At 33.3% G+C, this 18,848-nt stretch overlaps 1 protein-coding gene across 1 annotated transcript; it reads right to left on the bottom strand.

The window, feature by feature from the left end:
- Positions 1-2,430: 2,430 nt before the first annotated feature.
- On the bottom strand, positions 2,431-5,000 carry LOC145033906 (uncharacterized). The gene is made up of 4 exons (XM_078982388.1): positions 4,817-5,000; positions 4,535-4,661; positions 4,313-4,433; positions 2,431-2,992 (listed from the first exon to the last, which is right to left on the bottom strand). Exons 1-4 carry the CDS (start codon positions 4,930-4,932, stop codon positions 2,643-2,645), a joined length of 714 nt encoding a protein of 237 aa, XP_078838514.1. The 5' UTR covers positions 4,933-5,000; the 3' UTR covers positions 2,431-2,642.
- Positions 5,001-18,848: the final 13,848 nt, after the last annotated feature.

Genomic DNA, 18,848 nt, shown 5'->3' with positions numbered 1-18,848 from the left:
AAACTCTGAAACAACATCATTCTAAGAAAAAAAATATTCTAACAGAGTAAAATTAGTTATATATACAAATCACGTTACAATTAAAATTGAATTAATTAAAAAAATTCAGATTTTTAAAATTAGAAAAATTAATCATCCCTAAAAATCTCAAATTTTCCTTTTATAAAGGGAAATCTCCAATAAAGTCCTAAAATTTTAGCCCGGTTTATGTTTTATTCCTAAACTAATTTTTGTTACGAAAAAAATACTAAAAACCGACAAAAGTTTGCATTTTGACCCTTTTGTTTTAGGAAAATTTGAGACTATTTCATAAATTGACCTAAAATATCGAGATTTTTCTACAAAAACAAAAAATATTAGGGTTTTTGTGCAAACAAAAACCTTATTATTATTATTATCATCATTATTATTATGATTATTATTATTATTATTATTATTATTATTATTATTATTATTATTATTATTATTATTAAAAATATAAATAAGTATACTATTTTAAAATTTGTTATTATTAATATTGTTAATAATACATATAAATACATTTAAATTAAAATAATATTAAAAACATTTTATAAAGGTGAAGGTTGAGCGGATGGTAATGCTTTAAGCTTTGAAATCATGAATGTCAGTTTGTATATTCTAATTTTTTATATGCTCATTTCACATTTGTTAGTATTATTTTTTTTTAATTCAGAATATTAACATTTAACAATTTAAAAGAATACTGATTTTTCAAATTGTTTACAAATAGTGAGCATGTGATATGCATGTATGTCTTGTGTGTAAGTATTCAAATTACCAACATGTGTGTTGCTCTTTTTTATTACTTTATCGTTATGGTTTTTTTGAAACATAGCAGATATAGTGTGATAAAGCAAAACTAGTCATATTACTTTCTATTAAATAAGATATTTTAATTAATATTTTTGAATTTTGATATGGGCTACCAATGTAAATATTTATTGTGGATCTGTTGGATTTTAAAAGAAATCATTCTACCTTAAGAAATTTTATATACAAAGTGAGAAATCATTTTATCTTAAACTATTTATAATAATTTTACAAATATGAAACTTCTTTTAAATTGTTAAGTGTTAATATGTTGAATTGAAAACAATAATAAGAAATGTGAAATAATCATATACAAAGTGAAGACATACAATCAGATATTCATGATTTCAATGCTTAAAGCATTAGCATCACCACCACCTTCACCTTTAAATAATTTGAATAATATATTTTTTATTTAAGTGTATTTATATGTATTATTAAAAATATTAATAATAATAAATTTAAAAATTAGTATACTTGTTTATAATAATAATAATAATAATAATAATAATAATAATAATAATAATAATAATAATAATAATATGATTTTTGTTTGCAGAAAAGTCCCGATATTTTGGGTTATTTTGTGAAATAGTCCAAATATTTTAGATAAATTTATGAAATAGTCCCAAATTAATTTGTTATCGGTTCCAACCGGTCAAAAAGGGCCAAAATGCATACTTTTGCCGGTTTTTAGGATTTTTTCGGAAACAAAAATTAGTTTAGGACTAAAACGTAAACTGGGCCAAAATTTTAGGACTTTATTGGAGATTTCCTTTTTATAAATGTAATGAATTGTCTAAAATACAATTTTGCTAAAATTTATATGATTGTATAGTACATGTTATCACATTATAATATCATACACTCTCAAAACATGTCTATTGATTAATTTCATCCATTGGTCCAAATTTGTGCATTCTGGCACACAACAGTTAGTAAATGTGTGATTATATAGTACATGTTATCCCATTGTAATATCATACATCCGCAAAATATGTCTATTGATTAATTACATCCATTGGTCCAAATTTGTGCATTCTGGCACACAACAGTTAGTAAATGTTGATTATATAGTACATGTTATCCCATTGTAATATCTTACACCTTCAAAAACATGTCAATTGATTAATTCCATCCATTGATCGAGATTTGTGCAATCTGGCACACAATAGTTAGTAAAACAAAATAACGTATGTGTGTATATCTATATCTATCTATATATATATATATATATATATATATATATATATATATATATATATATATATATATATATATATATATATATATATATATATATATATATATATATTACACTGTTTTTGATAATTTATGTGTTGGTTGATTTTAGTTTCTTTGTGTTTGTGTTCGTTGATTTAAGTTTGTTTGTGGTTATGTTCGTCTATGATAATTTATTTTCGTTATCAACTAAACTAGTATGAACATGCTAAATTTCTTACCAAAAAAAAAAAACATAAAAAAAAAAAACTCTTGCTTATTGTTTGGGTTTGTCTGTATATTGTTTAAAAGTTAAACTAATAAACACAAAAAACATCCATTCGTTTTCATTTGGTTTCTTAAAAGCCTTATTCCTTTAGCCTCATGTTCAGTCGTGTGCATCATATTCCTTACTTTGTGGACATTGTTATTTGCTTCTCGATCATGAAACAGGTCTTTAGTATACATAAATCAACAAAACTATATTTTTATTTGGTGCATATGACACTATTAAATTCACACAAGATAAATATATTTTAACAAAATTCTGAAAGTACTTTATTTTGAAGGAAATATTCATATGAGTTTGGTCAATCAATGCTGCTTTTTATGACGGAGATTATCGAGTCCAAGACTGCCATGATTACTTTTTCTAGCAATATGTGATTGGGTTTTGATGTGGAATTATCTGCAGATGACGCTAGCATGGTTTCCTTCATGAATTTCTCGAATTCGTCAGTTAACTTTGGAATATGATCCTTCATTAACTTCGTAATTATATCTTTTATTAACATTGTAATTTTATCTTTCAGTAACAATGTAGTTTCATCCTTCAGTAACTTTGTAATCTTATCCTTCATTAACTTTGAAGTTGTAACAAGAAATGATGTAACCGGACAATATGTCGAGTTGGGGTCTTGCTTGCCATTCTCTTCGTTAGCTGCATTACAAACACACAATTGATTGTAAATTTGTCGAGTTGGGGTCTCACGTTTTTTTATTTTATTAATGATGGTAAAATGTATTAAATAAAATACTTTATGCATGTTGGTATCAATGTATAAGTTTGTTGCTATTATAAACAAGAGGGTAAATTTGTGATATTATGAGTAAGAGAATATACAATTATGTTGTTATTTTGGATGAAAAAAAAAAATGTTATATCGGAAAAGAAGTATAGTTGTTATTATGAGGAAAAATGTAAGTGTGTTTATTTTTCGTAACAAATAAATAAATTAAAGGAGAGAGTAAGGCATGTTGTATTTCCTCTAATTTTCCCAATTGGAAATGATCAACAACTTCATCGAATTACTCGTGTTGAACCCACTTTCAAATATAAGTTGTCCTAATTGGTTAAATTTGTATAAATTTTAATCATGTTAGAGCATTAGAGTTGACCGGAAGCTAAATACCAGAAATAATAGTAAACTTACATTAATTTATTTGGAATGTATTTGTTAATTATAACATATTATCTTCACTTATTTATGTTGCAATATTATATTATTTTTCCTGAACATTGTACACGTTAAAAAATACACCAAAAATATAATTGTACTCATTTTTTATTATCTTCTTAAACATTTTACTTCAACTTATCTAAGTTATAGCACATGTTTTGTATTTAAATAACATTGCTACAATTCGATATATTTTCTAAATTCAATGTTATAATAAGATTAAAATAAGATGCTCTACTAACCAAAATAATGAAAATGGGGTAGCAAAATGGAGTTTACGTAGGAAATGTTTAAGTTAAATTATGTGATTTCTAAACGTAATAATTGATAAGTTGTAATAAATTATAAGTTGCATATACGTATAAAAATATCAAAAAAAAAAAAGGTAAATGCGTAAATCGATATTTAGGTTACTGACAGTGAAAATATAAAAACATGGGTACCATCTTATGATTTTTGGTGTGGTTTTTGATAGAGATGATATTCCTATTTGAAAAAATAATTCATCCACATAAAATATATAATTGCAAATATATTGTAACTTATTTGGATAGATCAATTTCATAGGTGAAAAAGTTAAAACATGACTAAGAAGGTAACTTTTGTTCCCACGTCTAATAAACACATTTAAATAAGCTATAAACGAAGGTAAGCTAGTTAATTTTCATGTCTCATAAACACATTTAAATAAGTTATCAACGTTTTCAAATAAATTAAAATAAAGCAGCTTGTTAAAATTGCTCATTTAAGTTGATAATAGTTTTTCATTTTATAAAATTACAAAGGGAAACAAAACTTACCCGTGTCCTGCAATGAGCTTTGAGTATTCAAAATGGAGCACAGAAAATCTCTTAGTGACTCTTCATTCATCAAAATGGCTTCCGGCAATCTTATATCCGATGCTATCGATTGCACTATTCCCTAACAAAAAAATCAATATATAAGTTATTAAAGTTTATTAATTTTACCAAAATTACGAAAATATAAGCACAAAACCAACATATCTACATAAGATTAGGCACCTGAAATGTAGCATCATTTACGAGTAAATTGATGTCAGAATTTGTTGATGAAGATTCATGCATAACATGGTTAGGACTTGAGGGACGCTGATCATTCCCCTGGTGAATTCGTCCTTGTTGAAACTTTCTGATGTTTATATATTAACAATAATTAGCTAATCACGTAAAAAATAAAAAACCAAAAACAAATCAGTTATCAAACATAGCTAGTGGCTCTCCTTGTGTGTTTCTTTGCTTAAACTTTTGAGTTTTCTAGGATGATTAAAGGGTGAAAAAACGTACATTTGAATGGCAGAAATGGCGTCCTGGATTTCAGTTTGAGAAATTGAGAAATTGGAAGAAGAAGGTGGTGGTTGTGTATCATGGTTGTTAGGTGTTGGAACTTCTCCTCCTGACATAGTTAGTTAAAATCGTACAAGGAAGACGAATCAATTTATAAGCTTTGAAGCTTTGAAGAAGTCCTAAGTTTAGAACAATTCGACGCGAGTTGTACAAATTACAAACCCTACATCCCACTAACCATTATGAAATTTACAAGTATGACGATGAGTGCTTAACGTTTTGGACATCATTTTTTTTAAGGGTAGTGGCATTAGTGGATGCAATAAAACTATATAAAAAAGTTAGTAATTTATTACCTAGTTGGAGCCGTTGACTGTGGTCTATGGAATATAGACTTTAAATTTGATTAAAATATTGGAAGTTGGACCAATTTTCTCCCTCCATTGAAACATCGGCCATCGTCGAATCTTCATCTCTCCTTCATTTCCAGTTCTAGGCTTTGCTGTTGTCGCTTGTGGGGTTAACTCTTTAAGGTTCGAATCTAACTATGTGTTATATCCTCTCGTGTTGCGTATTTTAACGTATAGAAAATGTCATATTAACGTATTTTTACTTAGTTATATGTTGTGTCCTGAACACAAAAAGGCTTTCCATTAAATAGCAACGTTTGTTTTTTGTTTTTTTGACATGAAGCAAAAATGGGGATCTTATGTTCAAAACCAATGTTAAATGACTTCCAATAAAATAAAATACTGAAACACAAAGTAAAACAAATAATTTACTTTTGTCTTATTCTAAAAAACACAATCTCCACCTTTTCAGTTTGAAACATCTATGAAATCATACCATCACACTTGTTATGCGAAGCAATATGTATTGTTATCGTTAAGAGGAATGAAAGAGGATTATTTTACCAAACTTTCAGTTATTTCCACAATTTGGTCAAACATAATCCGGGTACGGTGACACATATTCAAACAGATGGTGATGATTGGTTTGAGTTTTTCTATTTCACACTTGGTTGCTCAATTAGTATTATTATATTTTATTATTTTATTATTTTTATTTTGTTTTATTTGAATAGATATACAATGTATTGTAAGTACGCGTTTCTGTTAACTTTTATAAACCTACTCTTGTAGTAGATGGAGCCCACCTAAAGGGCGACTTCAAAGATACCATGTTACTTGTAGTTATTAAGGATGGATAAAATCAAATATTACCGAGTACATATGGTATATGCAAAAATTAGTGTACAGATTCCTGGACATGGTTTTTTCAAAAACTACTTGATTGCATATGCAATACGAAGGAGCTTACAATTATATCTAATGCTACCATCCGTTGCCAACATTTTTCCTCATGCTCATCCGTTGCCAACATTTTTCCTCACGTTCATCACGGAATATGTGGTGTTCATTTGTATGTCAACGTAGTAGCTAGATACGGGAAAAGTAAGACAGTTAAAGATATTTTTTGGGAGGCTTGTAGGGCGTATACAGTTGATGGTTTTGATGCTGCCATGGAACTTATGAAATAGACAAAAGAACCGGTATAAGAATACTTAAAAGTCAACAATTACCAAGGTTATGTCATAAGAGCGTTAACAATCAACAATTACCAAGGCTACTCTAAGTTTGCAGTAAATGCTTACTATACCGAAACACTGAGGAAACATATAAGGAATCAGTAAACCTTTTGTCAAAGTCATCCGAATGGGAGATCCTCGATGATTTGATGATTATTAAGCCACCTATAATGGATAAACGTTAGCCATGCAGGAAAAGAAGCACATACCGCATTCCATCTCAAGGCGAGGGTCCAATTAAAAAAAGTGTTTTGCATCTGGTCAAGCAGAACACATGAGAAACAATTGTTCTGGAAGGGCATCCGGTAGTGGAGCACGTCTGTGGCAACCCGAACCTCTTTCTGTTAAAATTAGCCATTTTTCGTTTAAATTAATTTCACATTTTTATTTGTTCTGTTAAATTTATATGGTTTGGAAAATCATTTAAGTTTTATATAATTAAATTTATATACGAGTTAGAACCAAAAATCGTGCGAAAAACTAGAGTTTCCTTCGAAAAATCAATAGTCCTGACTGGGGTTCACGCAATCACGGCCGTAAACCAATTCACGACCATAAACCAGTTAACGACTGGTGGACCCCACTACTGACCATGAACCCCCCTATGTATACGTCATTTCTAACCTCATTTATACTTTTCTGGCCGAAAACTATGTAACTTCTCAATCGAAAACACCAAAATACCCTCTTTTCTTCCAAAAAACATTAAGACTCACCTATAGACGTTATTGTGGAACATCTAAAACGCATTTTTCGACGAATCAAGCATCACTGTTCTTGAATTCAAGACCTAGAACCCTTCAAATATTCAAACCTTCAAGGGCCGCAAACAGTCCATGGTCGTAAACCCCTCAAGAGGTTGTTCACAACCGAGAACAGTTCATGGCTGTAACCCTCTTCACGGATCTAAACCCTCCTCAAGTGGTGAACTTGACTGAAAACTCGCTATCCCCAATTCAATCAAGTCCTGGTAACATTCCTAAACTAAAAGCAAGTGTTTTCCAACACTATAAATAATGGTTTCACTAGTAAAACACATATATGTATTTAATTATTATTAGGATCCCGTTATGTGCCGCGTATATCAATCCGGGGGTCTTCATTTCCAGTTTCGTTGTCCGACATTTCATGCACCTAACAGTGAGTTCAACCCCTATACTTTTGTGATTATAATTTTTTCAGGGAAGGGTACAAGCCAAACTCAAATGATCTGTGAATTTATACAAAGGAATTTCTAAACACTTAAAACTGATGCAATGAATATAGTCATACGGTTTCCACATTTCATAGAATACTTAGATATTTTATCCCTTTTGTATTAGGCTGAGCATAAGGGACATTTTCAACTTACTACTAAATTTCATAGTTTTCAGATCAATTCATGAACCGAATACATAATATTCATACAAACTATAATAGGTAAAGTTTGGGATTTCAAAATATAGCATTACAAAGTTAGAGTTTATACATTGTTAAACATATAAACTATGACAAACTTAGTTTATGACATTCTCGGGTAATAAGTATACTTTATTACATAATTATTTAAGTATAATTATTACTTGATAAAGTATACACAAGGGTTAATACAATACATCAACACACGGTATATAAACTAGATTATATAGAATTGTGAGACTCTACTTCAAAACTGTACCCTTTGGTGTACTAAACTAAATCCTATCATAGTATAACCAGAGTCTCCCGGAGGGAGAGTCTGAGATTTGTGAATAGATCTATTCGGGACTGACAATCCTACACCTGAACTGCTAGATACAGTTAGGCAGGCATACCTGGGGTGACAAATATCATATATTCGGCACTTGAAGAACGTTGTAAAGGTCTTTAGGTCATATCAAGCATGGTTATACGACTCATAATAGTATTAACTAACCTTTGTTTACGGGATTTCATTCTTCATTAGTTTTATTCTGATTAATAGAACTACAATACACTACTGGAGGATTCCAGGGGGTACAAGACATGGTTTTATTTTAAGTAATGAAACTATTATACATACTAGTGGTAACAAGGGTTTTCAAATAGAACATTCTGTACATTACTGGTAATAGCCAGGGTTTTCATGCAAAGGGTTTTTCATTCAAAACAACGATATACAATACAGCTGGTGGTAACCAGGCATACGAACTAATACATTATACACTACTACAAAAACACAATAACAAACATATATGTTAGAAAATATTGGATTTTCTTGGGAAGCATACAAACATTTTTACCGAATTCATTGAAAGGTTTTCACTACAAAAACATTCTTATGAACTCACCAGCTTAATGTTGATTCTCTTTCAAAATTGTTTGTATTCTCAGGAAATCAGTATACAGGTACTCACGCAGGATTTTGAGAAGACGGAATGTATAGAGTCATGTCTTTTATATTTTGTTATACTTTTGATGTATACAAACAATGTATAAACCAAATGTAAATATCCATATCTTAATGTAATGGTTGTATTTACTTTGATTACTATGATGCATTGTTGTGATACTACATATGCCGTCCTCCACCCCGAACGTTCCCGTTGTTTCGGTTTGGGGGTGTGACAACATCGCACGAGAATTTCTACTACAGAAACGACATTTAATATTGGTGCTTCTACGAGTTGCTCACAAACCTATGATGCCATTTTGATATAAAACAACTTTAATTGAAGAGTTGTTAACTTATTATGTATTATAATATTTTTATTAAATCTTATAAGATATTGCTATGCTTTAATATTTTAATATACTTTGTAGATTATAACAACAAATGAAGCTTTATATATTTTAAGATGTTGTTATGATTTTGTTACTTGTTTTCAGTTCGTAGTTCAACTTTTTGAATTCATAGTCAAACCAAATGATTTCATAGTCAAACTTCACTGATTAACAAGACAACACATTGTACTTGTCTGCAGTTTATAGTTCAACTTTTTGGATTCATAGTCAAACTTTACTGATTAACAAGACAATGCAGTGGACTTGTCTGTAATAAAATTTCTTTTCTAAATGGGTAATAATTACTCCATGAAATTTATCTTTGAAGTAAGTCATATTTGATAAAATGAATCAAGTGAATGACATACTGCAATTGCGGAGGGGAACGTATCATTAGGATATCGGGTACAACTAAAACCCAGTCTTGCGGCACCCATTCATTTATTTCTTTTCCCAAAAATCCTTCACACAAAACGTATATAAGACAGACTCTACCTGCATCATCGTCGGTAGCTTCTAAGAAGAATGACTTAAAATAAAACTTTTCAAGTCACAGATTTTCACTGAATTATTTGTATGGTTCGGAAATAGACGTTCATGCAATAAACATTTTTTTTACTACTAGCTTTTTTTTCTGAGACTTTTTTGCCAATGATTTTGGGATACATGCCGAAATTAAACCCGGTTATCAAACAAAACTCTTCCGGGGTATAAACCAATTTTGTATCCCCCAGTCTAAAATATAATCATTTTATGCCATCTGGTGATAAAATGGTGTCCGGTCATATCTAATGAAGAAAGATTTTATGGAACATTAATATGTCCCCTTCCAATTAAGGGATGTCTAACAAGTAACCAAACACAGTTTGTCTAAAGCTATTGTGTCGTGCACCATGTAGCACCTCCAATACTTCCCAAATGTTGTATCCCGATCCTTTTAAGTTGACAATAACTTTAACATTTAAAATTTTATAAACATGCTGAAAAACAACATATTAGAAAACTAAGCAACTATTTTCTTTAAAAATATATGGATATTAAATGAAATAAATAATCCAATATTCAAATTACGAACATGAACAATCCATAAGCCAACATTCAAACACTAATTTCAATATCCTTGCCAAAAAACAAGAACATATAGTAACCATTTTTCAATAGAAACGGCAAGTAAACAAACACTAATTTAAAAAAACTAAACCGTATGTACATAAAAAAAAATGCAAATTTATGCAGTCTATACTTGTACATCAATCAAGAAATAATCATTATCAACTTATTAACAAAAATTTACTAAATGTACAACAACCCAATTGTAACGCCTGTGTGTTTATGGGCTTACCATTTTTAGCAATGTAATAGTCTAGGTTAACATTTGTAACCCAATTTGAAATAATAAGAACGTATAATTTGAGTATTATGTGTTTCGTGCTTAATTGCTTAATTATGTGATATGATTAAGTAAGAATAAAATGAGTGTCAAAATTTAAGTGTAAAATAAACTCGATATCTTTGGATAATGTTGTAGTAGTTGAAACGAGGTTTCCGAATATATATAGAATGCCCAAATCTGACTTCGTATGAGGAAGTTATGATTGTCTGAAGTCTCGACTTAGCAGTATGCAGCCCGAATACTCTATTTGAGATCGAGCGGTTTTTAGCCGAAACAATCTAAATGAGAATCGAAGATCTCGTTGTTAGTAGCGAAACGATGAAAAGTTAGGCGAGAACGGACGTCGGACGAAGAAGTTATGAATTTATAACGAAGTTTTTTATCTCGGCCTCTTAAAAATAAATAATAAAAATAAAGTCAAAATTAGCCGACGGAGTTTAAACGAAAGTTGTAGAGCGTAGTCTGACCTACGCTTGGATATAAAAAACGTCGAAAATGGAGTTCGTATGAAGAAGATATGAATTTTGAAAGTTTATTAAATAATTAATATTTAAATTTATTTATTATATCCGATATTATACGAAGGGGAGTCATCGGACTCATCCGAAGTACGCCTAGCGTACTGGTGTATGCCTAGCGTACCACTCGAGTGTTCGGAGTTCGTATGCGATAACGTAGAGGGCCACTGACGCACGTAGTGACGCCTCTGGAGGAGTACGCCCCGCGTACCTCGAAGTTACGCCCAACGTACTTCCGAGGATCAGCCCTATAAAAGGGGATGCGAAGCCAGCTTTTTTCTTTTACAAACTCTTCCTTTTTCTCTCATCTTTTGCCTCGTTTAGCGTGCCGTTATACCCTGAAGCCCCGGTAATATTCCCGAGCCCCGAAGCAAGATACGAAGCCCCGAGGATCCGGAAGAGCGTTATTCCCGAGCCGAAGCCCTGCACGCGAGGGGCCCGGTTTTTGTGAAGATCTTCCAGATCTACAGAGAAACACTACTTCTGCAAGCCGAAGTGCTGCACGATCATCTTCTGATCAAGTGAGTGTGTAGTCATTTTCATTCCAACACAATATTATTGAAGTAATTTCTATAAAATATATGTTATGTGTATATATTTTGTTGATATACATGTGAGTGTATATTCACTCTCTTTTATCTCATAGATCTGATTTATTCTCTATGAAATACGTGTTATGTGTGTGTGCCTCATCTGTTATGTGGAATATGTATTAATTAAAGCATGCTATACAGGTTTTTAAACTATGTATAAAAATGTATATTTTTATCTACTAATATGTTGGGTAGAACATGGGTAGATAGTTGATGTGTGATAAACAGATGAGAGACCTTGATGTTGTTGTTGTTAACCTAGTTATTCAGCGGAGTATGGATAACGACCACATACTCCTTCTAGACAGTCTTGTGGAACAGTAGCAGGTTCATAACCTGTAGGTGTTGTGAACGATGTGTTCACCGGTGTACTCTATCCCCCTCATGGTTGCCTTTAGAATATCTATTGTTGAGGAAACCCCTTAGCAGTAATGTCCGTCCCGATGAAAATCCTAGATTAGGTCGCTTGAGATAGATGTTGTTTTAGGGACGTAAAGTGAGGATAACAGGAATGGATAATCAGGTTATTGTTGGTTGGTGAAATTAAATATAATTTATTTATTGTGGGTTGAAAACCCTATATGCTCAACAGGCTCCCAAGCCTGACCCACTCAATTTATTTGTATTATAGGAAGTGGCGCAAGGGCATAAGATGGAGGAATCATCAAGTTGTTTTATTTACAAGTTTGTATATGTATATATTTGTTGAATGACTTGTAATGCTATCGTTTATGCTTTATGGTCTGTATCGGAACATGACATCCCGAGTTTTGATTATATAATGAAAATGCATCTCTTAATAAAATGCTTTATTAAATATCGTTTTATCATATTTTGTTTTTGGGAACTCTTTTAAATCAAAAGGATTTACTCTGAAATTACTTTAAAAGCATAAATGAAATCGGTCTTTTCTGGCAGAGATTTTTGGCGATGTTACAGTTGGTATCACAGCATTAGTTTAAGCGAACTAGGAATTTGTAAGATTTCTATACTTAAACTTAGAATGCTAAGTGGAGATTGCGATGTGTGTGTCTGTTAAATTTTATACATAATCACTAGTAAATTTGAGGAAGTTGCCTAAAATGCTTTTACGTGCTAAATGTTATATGTTGCCATATATGATATTATTTGTTCAGATCTACGGTTTGTTACGAACCGGATCTGAAGATTTATGTGTTTAAGATTCTAAGCGTATGTCTGCGGTATTAGGATTGGCATGTAATCGTTTCAGAGTGATAAGGATGATTTGAATATCTATCGTGAATGAAGATCTAAATTTCAGCTTATTCGGTGTATAGATCAAAAATGGTCAGAACAAGAAGCGGTGTTGGAAACGCAAATGAGAAGAGGAATCAACCGCCTATAATTCAACAAGTAGCTGTTGAAGCTGCTGCACCAGAACAGATCACCATGGTTGGAGTGCAAGCCATGATTCAGGCTATGTTAGCTGTAACAACCCGTTATTTCAAGTCATTAAAAATCGAGTCCTATAACCTCTTTGAGAAAGGAATTAGACTATCATCGAAAAATGAAGTATTCAAAAACTCTAGTTGGAGTACACTATGTGGTAGTTATCGTCTTGAGGTTTCCAAACATATAAATAACTCAAAAATCCGAGTTATAACGAAGAAGTTATGATCATTCTAAGTTTTCCAACAAAAACCGGCAATACGAAGTTGCGTAAAAACGCAAAGTTTCAATAAAACACTTTCCGACCTTAGGTGTCTAAATGAAAGTCGTGGATATCGTTAAACTACAGACATGCATAAAAAGAACGCTCAAATCGGACATCGTATGAATAAGTTATGAATTTTTAAAAGAAATTCCTTAATCACGTCATTTTAATAAATAAATAATAAAAATAATTCCGGAATTTTCCAACGGAATCTAAAAGAAAGTTGTAGATTGTAGTCTCACCTTCGTGGGGATATAAAGAACGTCAAAAACGGAGTTCGTATGAAGGAGATATGAATTTTCGAAGTTTGATAAATAATTTATATATAATTTTTATTAAAACTTCGGTATTATCCGAAGGGGAGTCAGCGTCCTCATCCGAGGTACGCGCTGCGTACCCCTGTACGCCCCGTCGCCCTATGCGAGGCATCCGACCCACCCGTCCGACCCGCCGTCCCATATGACCCGACAGCCTGAGCCGTCCCATCCGAGGCCGAGGTAGTCGAGGCTTCGGTCACGCATGACGTACGCGTACGCGCTGCGTACGAGCGTACGCCCTGCGTATGAGGCCTCTCAGGCCTCCCTATAAATAGCATGCGAGGGTTCCCGAGAAAATGGCCTATTCTCTCTCCTTTCTCTTGCGTTTTACCTCGTTTTCCGTGCTCGCACTACCCCGAAGCCCTGGTCATTTTGTGCAAGTCCCGAAGGTTGATTTTACTCCCGAGGAATCCCGAGATTTCTGAGAAAAATCCATTTCCCGAGACGAAACTCTGCCCGGTTTTCCATCTTGCTATCTTCAAGCTTTCAAGTGAGTTCATACCCCTTTCAAACACACTTTAAATACATTTAAATGCTTTTATACTCTTTTAGGGGGGGGGGGGGGGGAATACAAGTAAACATACACTTATTATCGTGTATTCTATAAAGTTTCACTTCACTTGTTTTATCGAATAAATCACTTGGAACTTATTTCTATTATGGAAAAACTCTTGTCATACTTTGTGTGCATTAGACTTATACAAAGTATATAATGATTTCAATGTACCTTTCATTGTTAAGTCGTTTTATACATTCTAAAAACTTATGATTTTGCTTGTCAAAACATTGTGAAAAAGGATAAACTTTGCATACAAAACTATCACTTTAATACAGGCTTAGTTGAGAATCCATGAGACGTGTATATCTTCAAACGTTACTTTTCTTTATTAGAAAGTAATGCTGCAAGTCCTGTCTATAACCAGAGTCTCCCGTTCGGAGAACGTGTCAAATGTGTATAGATCTATACGGGAAGTCATGATCCCGCGCCCTGACTGTTAGCTACAGTCCGTCTTTTGGGGTGACAGTTGTCATAACGCTGCGACGCTTGAAAAACGTCGTTACAGGCATATTATGTTTAGTATGGTTATAAAACTCATCGGATATACAATTATTATGGTATTATGCTTTTATGAACGAGTAGCTATTAAAGCTATTCTTCATCTAACAAATGCGATCTTCGTATAGCTTTATTATATAAAACTATGACACAACTTTTGAACGTCGGTTTCTTGCAAAGTTTTGGTCTTAGAGACTGTCATTTATGTTAGGAAAATAAGGGATTTTCCTGGTGCAATTATTTACAACTTATAACACGAACATTCATATGCATTTCATACTTTTATAAGAAAATAAGGGTTTTTCTTGGGAAACACAACAACTCGTATCTCAACCATTAGGGAAAATATGAGATTTTCTGGATTTAATATATTCACTTTCAACAAAACAAATCACAACTCTTTACATTTGAAATGCTGCGTTTTCTGGAAAATATACACCCATTTTGGAATGGCATCCAATTTTTCTAAACTACTTATGAACTCACCAACTTAATTGTTGACACTTTTTCTTTGAAATAACTTGTATTCTCAGGGAACCGCTAAGCAGGTTTGGGAATCGTCTTTTGGGATTAACGCGCTGGCGTTAATTACTTCTTTTGAATGATGTTTATGTATTTATCTTTTGAACATGTAATGAATACAATTATGTAAACATCTTGGAAACTTTAATATATATGGTGGTGTGTACTTTCCTTTCTATGAACTGTTATGATACTGAATATGACGTCCTCCGCCCCCGAACGTTTCCGCCGTTCTGGTTTGGGGGTGTGACAGATTGGTATCAGAGCTTTGTTTATAGGGAATTAAGTATATCAAAACCATTCCTTCTTGATATACAACTATAAACTCAACTGGGCAAAAGCACTCTGAGAAAAATTCATACTTTTGAAAGTAAACCTAATTAGTTTTAAGGTAAGCATGCACTCATTTTATACTAATAACAGTTTCATAGTAAGTAACTTTAGAAGTAGGGATAATGACTTGAAAAGGTAACAAACTTTCGATTTTTATCACATTTAGTCACTAAACTTTTTTTCGTTATCTATTTGCCATTGAACTATTGAAACTGTTCACATTTTACCCTTATGACCGGCTGTTGCCGGTCATAAAGGTAAAATATGAACAGTTTCAATAGTTCAATGGCAAATAGATAACGAAAAAAAGTTTAGTGACTAAATATGAACAAAATCGAAAGTTCGTTTCCCTCTAAAAAGTTCAATAACTAAATGTGAACAAACTTCCTCTTGTATTATGTTTTACCAAATTATTTATTTTTGTTAAATTGTAGCAACATTTGTTAATGAAGAAATTTATGGAAAAAAAAACCTGGAAATATATTTAAAAAAAAAACAAAAAACCAAAACCGAAATAAAAAACCAATGGTTGATATTTTCCAAAATAAAAAATCAAAATTTCCAATCTGATTTTGGTTTTACAAAAAAATGAACCATTCTCACTGATGTGAATTATGACCATTACTTTGGCATGCGGAATTTGTGACATCCCATGAATATGTAGTTACAACATCGTCTGAACTCGTAATGCATAGTAAGGGGTTAGACTATCATCACATGAATACGTAGTTACAACATTGTCTGAAATCGTAATTCATCACCTACAGGTTATAGGTCTGCTGGTGTTTCCATTAGGTTGTCTAGAATAGTCCGTGGTCGCCATCTATACTCTAGTGGATTACTACATCGCCACATTGCTGGTTAAGGTTATGGTATCTCCTTTCATCCTGTATCACATATTCATCATCATCTATTTACCTAATTATCATCACCTTTCTATCATCACCTATCTCTCATCATTTTATTTCATCACATTGTTGGTTAAGGTTATTCTTCCTAACTTCGAACCCCAAGGTTTACTCTACTAAAGCTTCATATTCTCGGCTCTCTAGACCTAGAAGGGTCCAGATCTATCACACCAAAAAGCTCAAGATAGCTCTTCCTCTCACTCTACACACTCAAACTCGCTAGGGTTCTCACTTATGAGAAAGGCAGTCGCAATTGAAGGCCATAAGTGCCTTTAAATATGGCTCGGGCCCAAAGATTTAGGGTTTCTGCCAACAGCGTGGACTCGTCAAGTCGCCTCACCGACTCGTCGAGTCCATTCATTAATCTGAGTCATCAGTCGCGACCTTACTCGACGAGTTGAGGCGTCAACTCGTCGAGTCTCTCTTCTTAACTCAAAAGAAAAATACTTAAATTATGATACTTGGAAATTCGGATGTTACATTTTGTTTTTTTATTTCATAGATTTCTTCATCAACAAATGTTACTACAATTAAACAAAAATAAATAATTTTGCTAAAACATAATACGATAGGAATAGGAAGTTAGTTCACATTTAGTCACTGAACTTTTTAGAGGGAAACGAACTTTCGATTTTGTTCGCATTTAGTGACTAAACTTTTTTTCGTTCTCTATTTGCCAATAAACTATTGAAACTGTTCACATTTTACCCTTATGACCGGTAACAGCCGGTCATAAGGGTAAAATGTGAACAGTTTCAATAGTTCAATGGCAAATAGATAACGAAAATAAGTTTAGTGACTAAATGTGACAAAAGTCGAAAGTTCGTTACCCTTTCAAGTCATTATCCCTTAGAAGTATTATAAATAAGTTGTGCAGTACAGGTATGCCTTGGGACATGTAATCGGAACTGGGAAGAATATAGCCTGATCAACTATATTTGTCCAAGAGCCGACTAACGTATGCCAAGGAGTGTCTGCAATGGACAACAAAATTAAAACTTACCAAAAGCATATCGCTAAAGAATACTGAGGGAGTATTCGAGTGCCGTCAACCATTAAACTTAAGGGTAAGTTTCATGTGCTCTAGCTTATAGTAAACTTTTAACTCTATTCTCGTACAGTCTAAATGGCAGGATTCCATCACCCCAATGACCCCTACTACCCCAACCAAGGTAATGGAGGGTGGATCGAAGAAGATCTTGAAGAAGACGAAGAGCCTATAGAGTTGGAGGGAGGGGATGACTCTAGAACGGATTCGGAGCCAGAAATTATAAATCCACCAATCCCACAATCTCCCGTCCACGTGAGGAACTTCCAAGGACCCACTCCAGTGTGGGGAAGTCACCTCCATCACTGGAGCCAACAACAAAGCTTACGCCCTCCCTACGACATGTGCCGAGACTTCTACGATGTGAGAGGCGGGGGATCAGCCGACCGAGCACTTCCGGTCATGGTTGGCAAACTCGCCAACCAGTGCTATCAATCCGGAGTGCAAGCCAACCAAATCCGAGAGGTCAATGTGGAAGTACAAATCCACACGGCCGATATCAACCGCCTAGAGTTGTTGCAGAACGACATCCATATTCGCGCCGAAGCATTTCAAGCACAAGCAAATGTGGCCTTCGCAGAATTAAGAGAACAACAAGCTGCGTTTGATAGACACCTCATGGAGTCGAAGCAGTCCGACACGGAGTCGAGCTCCAAACGCAAAGCGCGCTGCAAGTAGTACTTGCCCGACTCTCAAATTTTGTTATAAATTAGGACTTCGGATAAAAGTATTATTTTCTTTAAATTGTTCTGTAATCGGAGGCCTTTAGAAAGGCCAAGAACTTTTGTCTAGACCCCGCTGTAACACAACTATATGTTTAATATATATAAGGGTATACCCCTTTTCTTTTTGTTGTTAATCATGCGCAATTCGTTCGATTCATTGGTACATCTATTCAAACTTTACTTTCAAGCTCAAAACATTGTGTCAGTCAAACCCAACTTCTTAGAACTATTAGAAGTTAACTCAATATCATTCAACTCTGAACTGCCAAAACTTATAAATTTTTCCATATTTTTTTTCTTTTGGCAGCACGATGCCTCCTCGTCCAAACCTAAGGCCCAGGCCGGGCACGGTACCACCACCACCTCACCACCATCTTATGATCCAGCCATGGTCCATGCTGCTATCACAGCAGCAGTAACTACAGCCCTCTCGCAAATAAAACTCCCACGGAAATGGAGGGGCGGGAAGCAGCACAAATCATCCAAATCATGGCACTGGTCATGGCCAAGGAAGAGAATGTACTTACAAGGAGTTCTCTAACGCTAAGCCAAAAACTTTTAATGGAACTGGGGGAGTCATTGCACTAATGCAATGGTTCGAGAAGACCGAAACTGTCTTCGAGATCTGCTCATG

Source organism: Lactuca saligna, chromosome 3 (genome assembly GCF_052625555.1).
Source record: "Lactuca saligna cultivar CGN05327 chromosome 3, ASM5262555v1, whole genome shotgun sequence".
Lineage (NCBI taxonomy): Eukaryota > Viridiplantae > Streptophyta > Magnoliopsida > Asterales > Asteraceae > Lactuca > Lactuca saligna.
The sequence above is the reverse complement of the archived record's forward strand: the minus strand, read 5'-3'. Positions and strand labels throughout refer to the sequence as shown.